This window comes from Protopterus annectens, chromosome 3.part1 (assembly GCF_019279795.1).
Source record: "Protopterus annectens isolate FY-2018-M chromosome 3.part1, PAN1.0, whole genome shotgun sequence".
Classification (NCBI taxonomy): domain Eukaryota; kingdom Metazoa; phylum Chordata; order Ceratodontiformes; family Protopteridae; genus Protopterus; species Protopterus annectens.
In genome coordinates, this window is record NC_056732.1 from 581,125,845 (window position 1) to 581,145,792 (window position 19,948).

At 39.1% G+C, this 19,948-nt stretch overlaps 1 protein-coding gene across 1 annotated transcript in view; it reads right to left on the reverse strand.

Moving 5' to 3' along the window:
* LOC122797703 (dol-P-Man:Man(7)GlcNAc(2)-PP-Dol alpha-1,6-mannosyltransferase-like) overlaps positions 1 to 19,016 on the reverse strand; it is a 290,834-nt gene extending 271,818 nt beyond the window's left edge. The window contains exons 1-2 of the mRNA XM_044066238.1: positions 19,002 to 19,016; positions 18,705 to 18,827 (exon numbers count right to left, since the gene is read on the reverse strand). Of these exons, the coding sequence (XP_043922173.1) occupies positions 18,705 to 18,827; positions 19,002 to 19,016 (138 nt within the window). The remainder of the gene's footprint in view (positions 1 to 18,704; positions 18,828 to 19,001) is intronic.
* Between the last annotated feature and the right edge of the window lie 932 nt (positions 19,017 to 19,948).

Genomic DNA, 19,948 nt, shown 5'->3' on the forward strand with positions numbered 1-19,948 from the left:
AACTGGTAACTCAGAACTCTCATAGCCAGGGTGGCCGAAGTATAAATTTTTTTTGCCAAAACGATCCATGGTTCTTCCCTCTATATCACTAGGCAATAGGTTTCTGGAAGTGCTGCTTTTAGCTCCCTTAGGACCCAAACTCACCACTTCAGGATCAGCAAAAGGATTCCTAAAAAAGGTATTTGTGGGAGTCCAGAATCCGGTAGAAATTATATGGCTTCTTGGAGCAGGTGATTGGGATTTGGGCTGCAGGAATGGGTCTAAAATACCATCATCCACTGCTTCCAACACTGGAGGACTGGCAAAAGCTTTACACTCAGTGGGCTTTAGAAACTCTCTAACCCTCGTTTTAGCCTGAGTACAAAGGATTAATCCAGATAAAATCACTTTAGTTAGCAGATCTAGGAGATTCTCTCTCTCTGATGCCCTTCCTGTGGGAGGAATAAAGACATGTGAATGTGGATGCTTCTGGATCTAACTGCAAGAAAGAGCTGTTAGATGGCACTGGCTGATGACCCCTATACCTAGTTGTCCTGATATCAGATGCAGGGGTATCCACCAGCCCAGGAGGGAATTAAGACACTGGTACTCAGGGTGGTCAAGGGTTACAATAAGGAATACCCCAGCTGGTTATTATTGCAGCAGTGACATATGATGAACATCTGCTTTAGTGTCTTACCATGTACACTCCAGACCCATCGACCATGAAGTGTATACAGTGGTAATGCATGGACCAAACAAAATTCACAGTACAGCTAAACAAGTCTCTAAGCAGTTCTTTGGTAGCTGAAGTAAATTACTGTGCTGCCAAAATGCTACTGTGCATAGGGACATAATGTAACTAGGAAGGCACGTAACATGGTAGGCAAACTAAGGAAATAATTGACTAAAAAATGGTTAAAAGAGGAATTGTGGGAATGGAAGTGTTTGTCACTTTCTGTGGAAAACATGTTCTACAATGGGCAGTAGGTAAAAATCAGTCAATACAGGGGAGACCAGGAAGCATCTAAATGAAAAAAGGGAGAGGAAAGAAACACAATGTGGAAGAAAGGTATGCATGTGTGTATCTATGCAGTTGCCTGTGTATGTGCATGGGATGTTTATCTATGTAAAGGAAAATATCAGGAAAGCTGGAGAAACACTGTGTTTATCTTGCTTTGTCATTATAGATGGAAATTAAGTATGAAGCCTCAGACAAAGCTGTGGTAAAGGGAGAAGCAACCCTAGGTGCAAGCTGTTATGGAGTGTGGTTGGCACTTTAGAAGGAGCACCTATCAGTTCCTGCAAAGAGTACTGGTAATCACTTAAGCAGGTGCAGTTTTGATCATGGCTACATAAACAGTCAGTTGGTGTTTATATGCTAGGAACTGTAGCAAGGAGCTAGAAAGCTCTTTGCTACAGTTTATCAAATAGCTGTTAATTAGATATGTAACAGTTCTTTGGTTACTTTGAACATCTTAGTAAAAAAAAGTCCTCTCAGAGCTGTTAAAAAAGTCTTCTGCATAAGCAAAGAACTGTTATGTATCTACATAACAACTCTTTGCTTTAGAAGAAAGAGTTGTTATGTAGATACATAACAGTTCTTTGCTTATGCAGAAGACTTTTTTAACAGCTCTGAGAGGACTTTTTTTTTTTTGATTTTCAACTTAAAATGATTAGGGGGCACCAAATGAGGGTATAGCCCAGGGCACCAACAGACTTTGCTTCAGCTCTCATTTCAAAGATTAAGATCTGCTTACCCCAAAAATATACACTCTCTGAAAATATTTGGTACATACCCTAAGTTGCATCCTTCCAGAAAATTACATGACATACACTTCCAAATGTGAAATCATTCCCTAATTCTCCTCACTGTTCTAGTATAGATGCATTAGGTAACACAACCAGGCAACATTCTGTGGGACCCTTGCTGTATATGACACTGGCCATTTACAGTATTACAGCAGATGGCTGGCTGCCTTTTACCTGACATGTTACGGTCTTCTCATAATCAGTCATCTTCATCTGGGTATCAAACTATCCCAGCCACAAAGATTCAGGCTGGGAACTGTTGTGATCATTGGAACTCACTATTATAATGTAGAGGAGATAGTGTCAGATGGAAGAGATGTACCAAATGAAGCCTGACATTCAGGAACAGGGTATGACAACAAATAGATGAATGGTGTACTGTTTATAGGTTCTTAATAAGCTTACAGCCAAGGAGACCATCAAGCAGCACAACCACATAACCCAGTACTTGTGGGACACTATTAGTGTGCCCCATTAAGCAGATTTTCCCCAGGAATCCCAAGTGAAAAACTGAGATCATCCATCTCATCATCCAGAATAGTTTTAATGGTTGCCACAGAGGCAGCTACTGCACCTTGCATTCTGCATGCTCCACAGTCAAGGCAATGAATGATTTATAGATGTTTTGGTTCACTTGCCATGTCTGCTGACTGCACATACTTTGCATGTCTTGTTAGTGAAGTGACTGAGTGGTATAGGGGCATCCATTGGTGGGAGCCCCCTGGTTACTGTGGGTTCCCTGTGTTAGAAAAATATGTATTAGTAATATGCATGCTTAGTGCATTCGAGGTTTAAAAGGGTTAATACATTTATTCTGTTCACAGTGCATGAATCTGCACAGCTATTAGAAACATAACAAGGAGCATTTGATTTCTGCTAATGTCATGAAAATAATAAGAAGTGTTTTATTTCTACTAGTGTCATGAGACTTAACAAAGAGTTATTGATTCTCTGCTTATGCCATGAGAAAGTACACAGCTGCTAGAAGCTATTGATAATGAAAACAAAGGCTGCTTGAAAGTATAAACCGTAGTCAGCATTACTTGTACCTAAGCTAGAAATGTACCTTGAATCTAGGCAAAATGAAACACATATATTAGAACTGCACAACTGAAGAATAGAAAGTTTGTGGTGGGCTAAAATAAGCCCCAAGGCCAGGTTGTTTTTCTCAAATATTTTGTAAATCAGCAGTTATTCTCAACTAGTCAGCAATTAGTCTAGTAACATTTTCTGTAGAACAATAAAGAAAGCTGTGTCTAACTACGTCAATAGAATAGTAACATTTACTGTGTGACATGGAAAGAACTGTATAAAAGTACCATACTAATTATTATTGTTCAAACAAATCATTCTGCCTGCATGCTTTGTGTCCTTGCTGCAAGTTAATAAAGGGTGCCATACTTGAACCTTACGTGAATTGGTCTTTGAAGTTTTTTCCTTTGACAGATTGGTCCTTCGGACTGGAACACTCTCTTCACCTCGGATCAGACAGGCCAGGTGGTTGAAACCGTACGGGGAAGAAACCAAATTGGTTCTTCTTATTTGAAAAGCCCTCCAACTGAATTGTCGTACAAAAGAGGCCAGCCACTTTCTGATCTGCGACTGAAGGACGGGTCTCCGAAATTGGTGATCAATCACGTAGGTTCAGGTAAGGTGAATCTACTTTTTTCTGTTTTCTGTTTTAGATCAGGGACTAGATTTGTATTGTTTTTGTCAGGACTGTATTTTACAAGTCAGGGACAGAAAAGATTGCTGTCTTGTCATAGATCAGGAGAAACAGAATAAGTAGGCAGTCATTCTGAAGAGACTATAACAAATTCCATTTTACCACGTTAAAAATAAGAGAAGTTACGTAACGATCAAAAAGGGTAGAACAAAATGGGTAATAATTTCACAAAAAGACCCCAAAATCCGCCGTTAACAGAAGACGCAAAATACATACAGTCGCAGCGTGCCGACAATATTAAATATTATTCAAAATGGGTTAAAAAACATGAATTCAACGGAAAATTAGAAAAACCCTCGCTTATCAAACTTGTCAAACATCTCAAAACCGATTCCAAAGGTCGGGTAAAAAAGCAACGTAAATTAGGAATTCTTCAGGCACACAGGTGTATTGAGGAAGTAAACCGCAGGGAACAAAAGAACAAAAATTCAAAAGCAATGTTTTTAGATAATGCTGACAATAACTTAGTAATAGCATCAGCACCTCCGCCTCCCTTACTAGAATATGAAGCAAGTGAACAGGTTAGTTCACTCCCACAATATCCTGTGGTCACTGAAGAAAGAGGCATTATGAAAATAAAACCATTTATTAGAGATCTCATCGGGACCAGGTCTCGAACAAGGGCAGGTAACTCAAATGAAGGCATTGAGTTATATCAAATGGTTAAGAATTCACGATCTATGAGTGAAGAAGAAATATGCCCACTTATAGAAGTACCCAATCCTCAGGCAGAACAAGATAATCAGGACCCAACTATTTTAGTGTATAGACCTTGGACTCCGGAAGATATCCAGAAAGCCACTGAGGGAATTCCCCATCCAAAAGTTAATTTTAGAAAATTCTCAGAAGATTTACAAGGAATGAGGCTAAGTTATAACTTAAACGGAGAAGAGGTAGAAAAAGTAGTTAGACAAATTGTGGGGCCAGATTGGCACATGATTAGTGGCAACTGGAATCCCCGTGACGCTGCACAAAGACCCCTCCCACATAGCAGCGCAGAATTAGACAACAGAGTAAAAGGTCTTACAGACCGCATCTCTGAAAAATGGAAGCCTAGGGCAGACTGGACTTGCATTAATCAATGCATCCAACAAGAAGGTGAAACTATTGACCGGTATTATGCCAGATTATTAGAATGTTTTAATAACCACTGTGGAATGCAGGTTCCTGAAGATCAAACACAAGATTCCCCATATGAACAGCAGTTAAAGAATGCATTTTTAAAAGGCAGTATTGCACCCATAAGCAGTTTTATTACAAAACACATGGTAGACCATCGTACAAGCAGGTGACAGTCATTACTTGAATATGCTAGGCATGCCGAAAGGCATTTTAATAGCAAAAAGAAAAAGAAAGCTCAAGTATTTTCTGTAGAAGATGGAGCAGAAGTTTATGTATTGCAGTCCGGGAAAAAGGGCAAGAAAAATGCACAGGGAAACAAACAATCTGATCAGCGATCAGAGGACTTTGAAGGGTGAAAGAAAAGGGGAGAATGTTTCAAATGCGGTAAAAAGGGACACTTAGCAAAGGATTGCAGGAAAAACAAGAAGGCAACCACGGAAGACAAGGAGGGTAAGGACTGACTATATGGTAGTCAGGAATCACTAGAAGGGGATAGCAGAGAAAGGACAAATGAGGATGTGATAGAGGGAGTAGAGGATGTGACAGAGGGGATACAGGAAGTGCAAGAAGTTAGTGACAATGAAGAAAATGAAATATTAGACCTAGCTTTATTGAGCTTGGAGCTCTATTTAGCAGACACGAAACCAGAAGTTACACTCTTGGTAGAAGGGAGGGAAGTCAAATTCTTGTGTGACTCAGGGGTATCACGAACCCTGATACATCCCTCCAAACTACCAGAAAACACGGAGTCACCTGACTACATACTGGTAAAAGCAGCTAATGGACAGCTGTATCGGGAGCCCCTCTCCATAATATTGCAATAACTGATCCAGTTTCAGGATTGACTCAGAAAAGCAAAATTGTTGTTTCTGCAAAATGCCCAGTAAACCTCTTGGGCAGAGACCTCATGCAACTATTCGGTGTAGCAGTAGTCCCAATCATGCAGGGTATGGAAGAACAGCGACAAATTGATACCTTTGCAGTGCAATTGGAGGGTGAAATGTTTTATTGGTACAGCCAGGACTTGGTTAAGACTGGTCCAGGGGCTGTGACTGAAGAATTAATGAATGTAGCCATCAGCAAGTTCCCCTCCCTTGACACTGATAAGCAACACCTGTTGCACTGTACCCTGTATTACTGCAAAACACCAGGACCTGATAAGGAATATGAGCACGAATTGTTTAAAAATCATGCAAACAGATTGATATTACGTAACCTGTACTGGGACACAGAAGGGAACAGTGTAGCCAGCTGTTCATTGCCCCAGGAGTTCTTTACACTTTACAAATCTAATCGATTACCACATGTTAGCTTAACCAAGAACAAAAATATAGAATGGGCAGACCTAGGAGAAAAAGTCACGAGATGGGAGAAACAGACAGAATTAGAACTGTCAGAACAGGGAATACAAATACAGAAGTTGAATTGGATAACTCAGACCCACCCAGCCATGCACTTGCAGTCTAGCAAGGACAGCTGATTAGCACTCCTATTAAAGGAGGAAGATAATGCCTTACAAAATATACCAGAGACTCTCTGGTCAACAAGAAAATCAGATGTAGGACTTATTCGTACAGCGGGACCAGTTACCATCATGCCAAAGTCAGCATTTAGACCACAGAAAAGACAGTATCCCTTAAGAAAAGATGCAGAGGCAGGGATAAAGCCTATTATAGCAGCCTTACTTAAAGGAAGGATCCTAGTAGAATCTCCTGATTCACCATGTAACACACCCTTATTCCCAGTTAAAAAAGCAAATGGAGAATGGCGTATGGTCCAAGACTTGCAAGCTGTAAATGATGCAGTAATACCAAGGGCACCCACGGTGCCAGACCCACACACCCTGTTGAATGATTTAAAACCTCAACAGAAGTATTTTTCTGTGGTACACATCAGCAATGTGTTTTTTTCGATACCGATACACCCTGACAGCCAGTATTGGTTTGCATTCACATTTCAGTGGAAAAGGTATACATATACGCGACTACCACAGTGATATTGTAAAAGTCCAACAATATTCTCACAAGAAATGGCAAGCAACTTGGCGGGATTTATTCCACCAAGGGGCAGTCAGATTTTACTTTATGTTGATGACATCTTGCTGGCGGCCCCCACCCAGCAAGATTGTAAAGAAGATACCATAGCGCTATTACGATTTTTAGCCGCTGAAGAACATAAGGTAAATAAAAATAAACTGCAGCTTTGGAAAAAAACAAGTCAAATACCTGGGATATGTAATATCCAAAGAAGGTAGAACATTAGATGAGGACAGAAAACTAGCAACATTGCAAGTACCAAAACCCACTACCAAGAAGGAAATGATGTCCTTCCTGGGTACAACTAATTTTTGCCGGAGCTGGATTCCAAACTATGTCTTGGAATCTGCACCTCTGACTGACCTGATATATAAGAAGCCTATGGCAGCACAGGATTTGTTACAATGGACACCAGAGGCAGAATCTGCTTTCTGCAAACTGAAACAGTTAATAGCGTCCTCATTAGTTCTGGGATTACCAAACTATCATAAACGTTTTTTCCAAACTGTAGATTGTAAGCAAGGTTATAGGACATCAGTGTTAACACAACAGCATGGGGACAAGCAACGCCCCATTTCTTACTATTCATCACAACTAGACCCAGTGGCACGGTCCTTACCCCACTGTGTACAAGCAGTAGTTGCAGCTGCAATGGCAGTACAGGCTTCGGCCTCAGTAGTTTTATTCCACCCTCTCACTTTGAGAGTGCCTCATGAAGTCGCGATTATTTTACTGCAAGAGAAGGTAGCATATCTTTCCCCTGCTAGGCATCTTTCCTGTGTGACCATATTGTTGAGTCAGCCTCGTATGACAATTGAACGATGCACGACTTTGAACCCTTCTACCTTGCTCCCAACTCCTGCAGATGGCACACCACACCGCTGCCTGCAGGTAATTGAGCAAAAGACACTACCTAGAAAAGATCTCATGGATGTCCCCTTGGATGATGCCGAGGTGACATACTACGTGGATGGTTCGTGCAAAAGGGGTCCTGCAGGACAGAACCTAGTAGGATATGCAGTAGTTTCTGACACTGAGATTATAGAAGCAAAACCTTTACCACACAACTTATCTGCACAGGCAGCAGAATTGATTGCCTTGACACGGATATGTACCTTAGCAAAGGGTAAATGTGTAAACATTTTTACTGACAGCCAGTACGCTTTTTCTACTGTACATGTTTTTGCGCAACAGTGGAAAAACCGAGGAATGATAACATCTACTGGCAAACCTATCAATCATGCACAGTTTATTTTAGATCTTTTAGAATCTATTCAGTTACCTCAGAAAGTAGCTATTTGTAAATGCACAGCTCACACCAAGCAACAAGATAGGATTTGAAAAGGTAATGCGAGAGCTGATACAGCTGCAAAACAAGCAGCTACAGAAGTATTTCTTTTAAATGAGGAACTACAACCCTCTGAGATTTTAGACTTAGAAATGTTAAAAAAACAATGCAGACACTCACTACGCAAGCTGAAAAACAAAGATGGGTAAAACGAGGAGCAATTCTCGAAAAGGGGCTGTACATCTCTAAAGAAGGGAAACCGATACTACCATCTAATTTGTTTAGATATGCAGCTTTGTTGAGCCATGGGCAATGCCATGTCTCAACAGGGGGGATGGTACAGCTGGTGAACCAAGTGTTCACAATGTACGGATTTACAAACTACTCTAAAAAATTTTGTTTGATGTGCCAAATTTGTAACAAACATCATGCACAAGAGGCGTTAGAGCCCAAACAAGGGAGTTTCCCTACACCACCATACCCGTTTCACACTATCTGTATGGATTTCATAGAATTGAACAAATGTGAAAATAAGAAGTTTTGTCTTGTCATTGTAGATATGTTTTCCAGATGGGTGGAAGCCTTTCCAACCAAAAATCCAGATGCAGCCACGGTGGCAAAAGTACTTGTCAAAGAAATCATCCCTAGATTCGGCATTCCGGAAAGGATCTAGAGTGACAATGGTACACACTTTGTAAACCAAACCATACAGCAGTTACGTAAGCATTTTGGTATTTCTTTAAAAAATCATTGTGCATACCATCCGCAAACTGCAGGGCTAGTTGAGAGACATAATGGAATATTAAAGAATAAATTAAGAAAGTTAATAGCCGAGACAGGAAAGAATTGGCTGTATTGTTTGCCCCTGGCACTGTTGAGCATGAGAACTGTTCCGACTGCAAAAGGATTGATTCCTTTTGAAAAACTATTTGAAAGGGCTTATTATACACCCCAGTGGAAACTTCTCATGTCCTCAGACCAGGAAGCTGATTTTATACTAGCTGAATATATGAAAAAAGTCATGAATTCTAAACATCTGTTGCAGTCAAATTCTGTTTCAGATAAAGAACAAACTGAAACATCGGAGGTGGCAGTGATCCCCGGGGAGTGGATGTGGGTGAAGAATATAAAGAAGAAGAATTGGTCATCACCAAGGTGGGAAGGTCCATACCAGGTGCTTCTTTTGACACCCACTGCAGTCAAGATAGCAGAGCGAGCTTCATGGATCCACCTGATGCACTGCAAACTAGTTAAGAACTTTGAACTCGACAAAAATCTTACCTCTCCATCGGGGCCCTCAGCACAAAGTCTGGCTACAAAGGGGGGGTCAGATCAATAGGACTGATCCGTCTAAACCCCAGTGAAGAAACCATTGGTGCTGAAGGTCCTATTAGGGCAGAGAGTAAGATCACATGTCAAAAGCAAAAATGATAGAATCCAGAAAAATCCAAATAAAACTACTCGGAAGAGTCGGAGAAAACAGAAATGCAGAACAACCATTTCCTCAGAAGTATTGCACAATCATCCTGTTGACTGTACTAGTGACAATAATCTTTTTGTTGTGGCCATTCCTTTTCCCAGCCACACAAACTGAACTGAATAAACGTGGAGAGTTGCACGTAGAGTGGCACCCAAACTTCAACACTTACCAGGCAATCAAATATGTGTATGTTGAGACCTTCAATGTTTCAAATTGCTGGATTTGCACAGCTTTGCCAACAGCATACGGGGGGTTATTGTTAACTTCAGTCCCCCTAGGAGCCAACGAGACCTGGGAAAATTTAGTCTATGATACATCAAATGTTACATCACAAGATAAAGCAGCATTGCACTTGTCTGTTCGACAGAAGGGGACTGTGTGTTTTTACAAAAATGATACAGTTCAGGTGGGTTGGAGCAATTGCAATGTGACTGTTCCCTATAGATGCTACAATAAAACTGATAACACAGGCTCCTATTGCAACACAAGCTATGATTAATTTTTTGAACTGATGCATAGGACAACTGATGAAGTAAAACATAATGCTGACCTTTATAAACAACTGATTACAGTTGACAAAAAAATGTTTCATCCAGAGCCAGGACATAATAAAGTTACTACCAAAGTAGAAGATTGTTATTTTGTATGTGGTAGGAAAGCATACAAGTGGTTACCTGAGAATTGGTCCGGCAGTTGTTATTTGGGGTACCTGGTTCCGGCCATACGACACACAGCAGTTTTGCCTCAGGGGAAAATTCGAAATGTTCATTGAGAAATCAAGAAGCCTGTCAATCCAGTGGGGCAAATCAATGTGGGCTGGAAAATCCATCATGCTGTGGGCCTAGGGAAGAATGGACTGGTGCATATTAACTTGGGTGATACCATCATCTCGTGGGCAGGTGTACTGCCAGGATATGGAGAAACAAAATCAATCTGGGAACTGAGAAAATTGTCTAAACTTCTCGAAGTAATGAGCAATGCAACCTTTTCCACTCTAGAATTGGTGACTGATGAACTGACTGCCATGAGAACTGTAGTGCTTCAAAACCGCATGGCTCTTGACTTCACCCTAGCGGTGAGAGGAGGTACTTGCGCTTTAATCCAGGAGGAGTGCTGTTCGTATATTTCTGACCACAAACACGAGATAGACAATCACCTTGAGGTAATTCAGCAAGTGTCAGCTATGACCAAGCCAGGACCAAATCCATTGACGGACTTTTTCCAGAGACTGTTTGGGGGGTGGGGCAGTATCCTGATGAACATCCTGATTGCCATCTGTGTAGGAATGATCCTACTGGTGGTATGTGTTTGCTGCTGCATCCCCTGCATGAAAAGACTGATTAAAGACTTTATAGACATGTCAGTTTCAGAAACTTTATACCAAGGTGCTAAACTTGAAGAATTGTTGAAAAATTGAAAATGCTTTCATAAGTTTAAACTGAATGACTCTCTTAACTGCAAATCCTGAGCAGGAAGAGGTTAGGGGAAGAAAAAGTGTTTATGCTTATTTTGAAAGTAGAATAAAAGTATTAAAAGGGGGGAAATGTTAGAAAAATATGTATTAGTAATAAGCATGCTTAGTGCATTCGAAGTTTAAAAGGGTTAATACATTTATTGTGTTCACACTGCATGAATCTGCACAGCTATTAGAAACATAACAAGGAGCATTTGATTTCTGCTAATATCATAAAAATAATAAGAAGTGTTTCATTTCTACTAGTGTCATTAGACTTAACAAAGAGTTATTGATTTTCTGTTTATGCCATGAGAAATTACACAGCTGCTAGAAGCTATTGATAATAAAAACAAAGGCTGCTTGAAAGTATAAACCGTAGTCAGCATTACTTGTACCCAAGCTAGAAATGTACCTTGAATCTAGGCAAAATGTAACACATATATTAGAACTGCACAATTGAAGAATAGAAAGTTTGTGGTGGGCTAAAATAAGCCCCAAGGCCAGGTTGTTTTTCTCAAATATTTTGTAAATCAGCAGTTATTCTCAACTAGTCAGCAATTAGTCTAGTAACATTTTCTGTAGAACAATACAGAAAGCTGTGTCTAACTACATCAATAGAATAGTAACATTTACTGTGTGACATGGAAAGAACTGTATAAAAGTACCATACTAATTATTATTGTTCAGACAAATCATTCTGCCTGCATGCTTTGTCTCCTTGCTGCAAATTAATAAAGGGTGCCATACTTGAACCTAACGTGAATTGGTCTTTGAAGTGTTTTCCTTTGACACCCTGAATCACAGTTTGGCTGCAACACTGTGGCTTTGCATGTGGAATACAGTAAGTGTAGGGCATAGGATTCAGCTTGTCTATATCTGGGTTATATGCACTGCTAAGATGTTATCTTCAGATGTTGTTGCACAGCTATTTTCTGCTATGAACAGCCTCTAATTCACAGGGCTATTGGGGAAATATAATGTGCTTCTGTTGTGCTTCATCCTCAAATGCAGCCATGTCACTGGCAGCCTGCAATCCACTCTATACACTGCAGTGCAAAAGTTTTTGAACTCGGGGAAAATATTGCATTCCTGGATATGTCCAAGTATGTGGTAGTATAAGACATTACTTCACATTGTAAGGGCACATTTTTAAATTGTGTGGGTTACTGGAAAGTGGTTCCATGTACCAGCCCTGAGAAACTGTGGACCATATTTTTTTTAATTCTACCCAAAGAGTGGTGTACACCATATCTTGTTTGCATGTCTGAAAAGGTTTGTAAAGATATCAGGCCATTACATCTCAAGAGACTTTTATTGCTACTCACTCCCAACATTTAAACATTACTTTATGTGCAAACCATGATAATGTCTAATGCATGCTTCGTTAGATATGGAGAGTTTAATTATCTGAATCCGTCATCCTACCCCAAATGAAAGTTCAGTGTTTATGCAATACCACTCTCCCTTCCTTGAGTAACCTTGAAATATGTTTAAAGTCACCAAAGCAGCTTCGATTTGCATAAATTATTTTTGATTTAGCTCAGGTCTTTCAACACTGTGTGGGAATTAGTTACTACTATGTATAAATGAAGCTTGGTTAAGCCAAATCCATCTTTCTTAATATCTTCATGCACTACTCTTGTGAACTCGTGTGTTTTTTTTCCATATGAAAAAAAAAATAATTACTGTAACATTTTTGCCCAGTGTTTATTCATGTCACAAGATAAGTTATTTTGGGTACAACATATCATACTAAAATTCCTGAATTCTACTTAACTGAGGAATATATGGTACCCCCATAATTGAAACTAAATGCAATGTATTTCCCATACCTTCTTCACATTCATTATAGCTACTTTATTAGGGCTATCTGAGATAAGAACTCTTAAATAATAACCATTTAAGCAAAGCTTTTATTTGCAATTCTTCGGTAGGGGTGGGGGTGGGGTGGGGTCAGAGAAGAATTAAGCTTTTGTTAAGCAAGTGAAAGGTAAAATGGGCAGATTAGGTGGACTGAGCAGTCTTTATCTATTCCATGCTTTTGTGGTCAGAATGTGGCCTACTCCATCTTTCTTAATAAAATGAAACTTAAAAAAAAAATCCCATATGCCTAACATTCTCCAACAGACTTTATTTTTCTGTTCTTTTCTGTTCAAGGATAAACATTCCTTATGCTCTTATGCAGTGTACTTCAGCTACATCTGGGCTATAGCATATTAACTTGAGTACCAAAATCAATATGCCAATGGGTATCACATGAAATTACAGCTTTAACAAATGCAAAGAATCTTCCAGGTCCCCATATTTTGCTACAGGCTAGTATACAGCCAATAACAAGATGATCCCAGTTTGATAACACCATTTTTTTCTTGTTTTTTTTTTTTTGAGCTGTACTGGAACATAAGAGGTAATATGACTTTTGTATCCAAATATAATTTAGCATTACATTCTAATATTCACAGAATTCTCTAGCTATAATGTAGGCAGTTACATAACTGAAAATGTCAAGCCCTGAGAGATATGAGAATACAGTGGAATTGCTGCATCCCACTTGTTTTCCCAGTGCATAGCTAGTGATAAGTAATACTGCTGACAATGGTGACTGTCTAAGGCAGAGAGATAATAATAGAAAAGCATGCAATGCCAAACTTTGTACAGAACTGATAGTTTAATGCACAGGATTAAGACTATGAGCTAAAAGTTGTTGTTTCTTTCGGCTTTTCCCGGTTAGGGGTCGCCACAATGGAACTCTGGTCCGCTAATGATTGGCAGTTGATTTTTACATGCTGAGTTGCCAGTCCTGACGCACAACCTTCAACGAAGGTACGCCCATTCACGCATGTCTCCACACAGAAGACACTCTAGCTGAGAATCGAACGGAACAATGTCTTGCAGTGAGGCGACAACGCTACCGCAGCACTACCACCGTGGACAAGACTATGAGCTAAAAGTAATGAAATAAAATAAGCAGCAAAAGATGCTAAACAATATAAAATCAAACTAATATAATGTTAAAGTTTATTCCAACTAGTATTCAAAATAACTCAAAAAGAAGCTGGGAAGCAATTCCAAGCATGAGACACTTAGTAGGTAAAAGACCATAACAAAAGACAATTAAGATGCTTCAAGGCATATCCTTAGAATCCCTAGCAGCCCTTAACCAGATCAGCGTGAGCAAGAAAGAAAATAAGGTTTTATCGCTCGTTCAGACAGGTGGTATCCAGGCTGTACAAAGATCTATATATGAATATTAAGGATACAAAAAAATAGATCTGGCTATAACAGGAAGCCAGTAAAAATCCTGCAGTGTTACTAGACTCAAATCCATTAGCCAAAACTAAAATAAAAATGCCAGAACAGCTAGGATAAAATGCAAATGGCTAATGGTGTAAAATTCCATAATGAGCAATTGAAAAATTAGAATAAAAAAAAACAATGTGTTCAGTCACCAGTCTATGAGTAATAAATGTGATAAAGCTGAACAGTAGCTTCAGGACTTTAGATGCCAGAAGACAGTACAGTTGCAAATCCCTTGATCTTGGAACCACAGTCAGAAAAGCTACTTAGTTGTACAGTTCATAAAATATACACAGTATGTAAAAAAAAAAAAAAAAAAAAAAAAAAAAAACAAAGTGATAAAAACAAAAAAATCTGACACACTGACCTTAAAATAAGTCAGAAATCTGCATCTAATGAAACAAATGTTTGGAGTCATCCAGTTCAAATGGCTTATCAAAAGAAACATACCAAATACCCTGGCTGCATGGTGTAGAAGGATGAAGCCGTAACTATGCCAGACAACCCTTGTTCGATTAGTAGAATGGATATCTGAGGGACAGGGCATGGGAGGATGAGCTTCTAATGCTAACTCAGTCATTCTGGAGGGTAGGAGGCATTTAGGTACATGGCACGTGGAACACCCAGTGATGGTTGGGTGCATCTCCCATCTGCAAAGGTTATGTTTGTTCATATTACATTGGGCTAGGACCTCCCTGCTGAGATAGTAAAACAGGAGGTATGGGAGGCTCTTCTCCTTAACCAGACAGTTGTAGCGAATCTGAAGGCAGCCTAGGGGAGGGAAGCATATGCACAAATGGATGCTGACTCCCTACCACCTGACACCAGGCACAGATGGGTCAATGCAGTTTCAATGGCAGGAACAAATTGACTCTAGGGATTTTGCTTAGTCTGGGGATGCCTACATACTAACCTGCCACAGAACAAATGAGCCAAATGGGTGGAAGTACAGCCATCAGAAAGGGGGATGGGAAAATAAGGAAATATATGAGATGCTACAGACCATAATGAGTTCCATCACACCTCAATGAAGTAATAGGGTATTTGCAGACAGCCCTTAAGTCATCTCAAAGGTGCTTTTGTCCATGCAATGACAGAAAAATGTGGTTAAACCACTCCTACCACAAATTACCACATACATTTGGATAAAAGTCCTATTACTGGTAGTTCAGCAGTACTTTGACATGAAAAGCAACACAGTCATATGAGAAAAATAATCTATATGGTGAACTTCAGCAGTTGTCTCAGTTCAAGTCATCAAACACAGTTTGGGTTGTCATACTAGGAACAGCAGAATTGCAGCACTCAAAAAAGCAGGCAAAATTAGTGCAGTCAGTTCTGCTCTCAAATTCTCTACAAGAACACCATATTACTTGAACTTCATCTCCAAAAGGTAGAACAATATCTGGTGCTGAACACACGATGCTGCGAAGCACAATGAAACTTGTTAGAAAAAAGAATACACGCTATCCCATCCTGGTGCAAAAGGGAAGGAGAAGGGGAACTGAAAGCCAAGAACTGCTAAGAATTTCATCAGGAAAAAGAAATGAACTATCACTTTCTTAAACCTAAGTAATAAAGTAACACTATTTTGGGAATACCACAGTTAAAAAGGAACATCAAATAATTGAATGCTCTACAAAATGTGGTAGCCAAATACAATCTGGACACAAAAAGACAGGATAAAATTAAAAATGAAATATTTCAGTATCATCAAAGCTGTCCATAGAAGAAATGAGATATGACTAAAAGACTGACAAGAAGGTAAGGCATGAAAAAATGGACTGCAGTGAATTTGTTCAAAACAAGCAGCCATAAGAAAAATGGAAAACAAGAGAAAATATCAGAAGTTACAAGTAACAATAATAAGTACAAAAACAACAGAATTATGAGAAGGTGACATTGGAGTAAATACTTTGAGAAAGTATCAACTGCAGAAAGGACTACTAATGAACCTGTAAGATACTTAACTCTATAAAGGTGATTGAACACATCACATTTTCTTACTCTGTCAGAGCTGCTGTCTTCAAAGCATTTCAACTTTATTTTATATCTCATGAAATTATCATCTTCACATACAAGTATTTTTAAAATGGCTCTGAGTCTGCATCTTTGTCAGCACATTACAAGAAAAATATTAAAGGAGAAGAAGGCAAGGTTTTAACAGTTTCTATAAAATTAAGTTGCATATATAATTAATAAGCTGAAACAACAGATGTGTTTAAGTTTATAAAAGATATGAAAAGTTACAGGTAATATTAACACTATGATACCTCATGAATCCCAAGTATACAGCTTTTGAAGGGATAGAATAACAATGGTTGATATCTACATCAATTTCCTTAGGAAAAGTTCTTCAATTTTCTATACCGATTCAAAAAGTAACACACACTGCCAAAATGATATGACAAATATAAAATACTGCACATAAATAAAAAGTTACAATGCAGTACATGATTTGCTTATCTAAGAAGAAACACTATATTTACAGCCATCCAAGATTTAAAAGGTAGAAAGAGCAAGGCAGCACAGCTGAACTATTTATAGCTTGGGACATCAAGGAATGTAGGTACAGTACATGACATGGGTGAGTATATTGTCAGATTCAGTCACACCTGGTTAGGTTTGGTCTTGTGAGTGAAGCCCAAGTAACCAAACGCTCATGCCAGACTTGTCAAAATCCTACAATATCACACGTTTGTATCATGCATTATTTCTACTATACGATTAATTTAATTTTGTTTTCTTTTCCTTTGTATATACACATCTTGTCTTCTGGCCACCCCAGCATACACGTCTCCTCACTGGCAACAGCACAATGGAAAATTCTAACCAAGTCTCAGTGCATGGCTATGTCTCCTCCCTGCAAAGACCCTACTAGTGCGCTCATTTATCAGGTATTGTGTTTATCTGGTTGTCATGGGTAACTAGAGTACATTGTGAACATTATTTTCTTGCAGAAACAGTCATAGTCAAAGCTACTTTTTTACATGCTGATAAAAAATTGCTATATTTGATCATATTTGTTCTCTGTCAGGATTTGTGACCCTTTGTGTTGTCTATCTCAAGTCCATATTATTTAGTTGTTGTCTTTCGGCTTTTCCCAGTTAGGGGTCGCCACAGTGGAACTCCGGTCCACTAATGATTGGCAGTAGATTTTCACGAACTTTGAGGTGCCAGCTCGACGTTCAACCTTCAACGAAGGCATGCCCGTTTACGCATGTCTTTCGAACGCCCACCCAACTGCGGGGAGGACGACATGCAGACTCCACACAGAAGGCACTCCCCGCACTCCAGCCAAGAATCAAATGGGAGAACCTCTTGCTGTGAGGCAACAATGCTACCGCTGCACCACCGTACCAACTAAGTCTATATTATTTAGTAATACAGCGAAATTATAGGAAAATGACACCCCTATTGGAACACTGATTATTTTGGATCATATCATGACAATGTATAATGGGTATACAGAAACTCTTTAGATGGGTACTGAAATTGAGTATAACCTTAAAAACAAAATGCTGAGATGCTAGCTGTGTAGAACTTAAATGTATTCTGTTATGAAGCTTCAAGAGTATTTTCTGATTGTACTTTTCAGGAATTCAGAGTTGTGTGGATGAACTTGTGCTACAAAATTTGTATAACAGCTTGGAAAAAGTTTTCAACAAGCTGTTATGTGCTGCTTCAGCAAGACTGTAAGACTTTGAAGGGTTCCAAACAAAGCTCAGTAAATAATTAATTTGCAGGATAAAACAGCCAGCTCCCAGTCAGTGAGGCATCACCTTTCACTACTGTGAAGTCAGAGGGAGTACTCACCAAGCTAATCTGTGGATGGATAGCTAGCCTAATTCAGGTTGTTTTATTACAATTTAACAAATGCTGTATACTAATTTCTGCTGTAGCTGCACAGGGCATTTATAACAAGATGATGCAGTGTTCATCAGTGCACTGTACGTACAGAAGTTATATTGCATGCTGAATATCTCTGCATGAAATGCCAAACTGCTCTGAGGCTCAGCACTGCCTAAATATTTTTGTTTTTGTGACTCTACTGGGTTACGGATGGACGGCTGTTGTGCTTAAAGGGCTTGTGCTCATGTACTAGCTGACTGCACTTAACATCCAGCAATTCCGTGAATTTTGATCTGTCACTGCATGTTACTCTTAATAACAACCTTAGAGGTAATCAGTGTTTTCTGAAACTGACGTCCTGTACTTCCAAAAGCCATATGTACAGATGTGGTGACATACCAGCTACTGTGTCAGCTTCAAAGAGCTATAAGACTTTAATATACTCAGAAAAATCAACAATTTTAAAGAAACATGTTTTTGTGAAACACTTCTAGCTGAAACTATGATGGTTCTGTTAAATATATTTAAATACAAATTTCAAATACTGGTTCTGAATTAGAAACAGTTACCCCAAAATAATAAGCTGTAAAATTTGTAACAAACTATAAAAAGCTAAAACAAAGAGAATTCAAAACTGTTTAACCAGAAAAGGATACTCCCCAGTTGGAGCTTTTATTCAATACTGTGTTGTACCAAAGTACTTCTCCTTCTGGCCATAACAAACGTTTCCAAAATATGGTATCTATAACTACTGTTGTTGCTAGGAAAGAAAAAAAAAACTAAATTAAAAACACAACTTACACTGTGTGCACGTTACATTAAGCAGAGCCTATAAGGATATCCTGTATAACACACTCCTTCAAGAGGACTGCGTATAACATTAAATGAGGTTATCCATTTATTTAGAAAGCAGATATTGTTTATCCAAAGTGCAAGCTATGAAGTACACAAACCAAAACACAATTCATCAAAAACAGACATGCATGTATTAGTTCGTCACCCTAGCCTGCCCATCTTCATACACGTAATGACATCAGTGAAAAAGCACAAACAAATTAATACATTTGTACACACAGATACAAGTGAAAAACACACGTGTAGAGTAAATCATGAAGTCAAAATGTTCACTCTATTAAGTAGCATATAACAAATACAGAAGCATTACAAAACCTAACAGTATCAAATGGTGAAAGAACATATTAAGTAAGTTTTCCATGAATCTAAGCATTTTTACAAACTAATGACCACGATACCAAGATGTGAGGGTGGTGACCGTTAATAATTTTATCAAGGTTGTTTCTAATTGTGGGACAGTAGTGGTTCCCTAAAAGACTGATGATTTGATATACAACCCAGTTAAGTGGCAGCTGGTTCCAAAAATCAGGGTCAAAGATGCTTCTTTGTTATCATATACCCTAGCTTCCTCAACTGCTCTACCTTTACTGCCCAGGTTTGTGTACCATACAGTAGTACTGGTCACACCACTGTTTAGTACACCTTACTTTTCAACCTTCCTCTGTCATACACTACCCCTGACACTCTGTGACAGTTGGCTGCAGCCCCTCTGATTCTAGCTTTGACCTCCTCATTCAGACTTCACTTCTCCTCAACCACCCCTCTTAGGTACTTGAAGCTGTTAATTTGTTTGACTATCTTTCCTTCTATCTCATTTCCCCTATTTTCTACCATTACAACTGTCTTATCTGTACTCATTTTCTTCTCATGTGCCTTCAGTTTTGCATTCCACTCCTTTGTTAAAGTTCTTATTCAGACTGTCTGTAATGCCACATTGTTTGCATACAGCAACTTTGTTGAACTGTCCCCTCTGACCAGTTTGCTAATGTAGTCCATCACCAGTATGAAAAGCAGTGGGCTCAGAGCTGAATCCTAATGCATACCC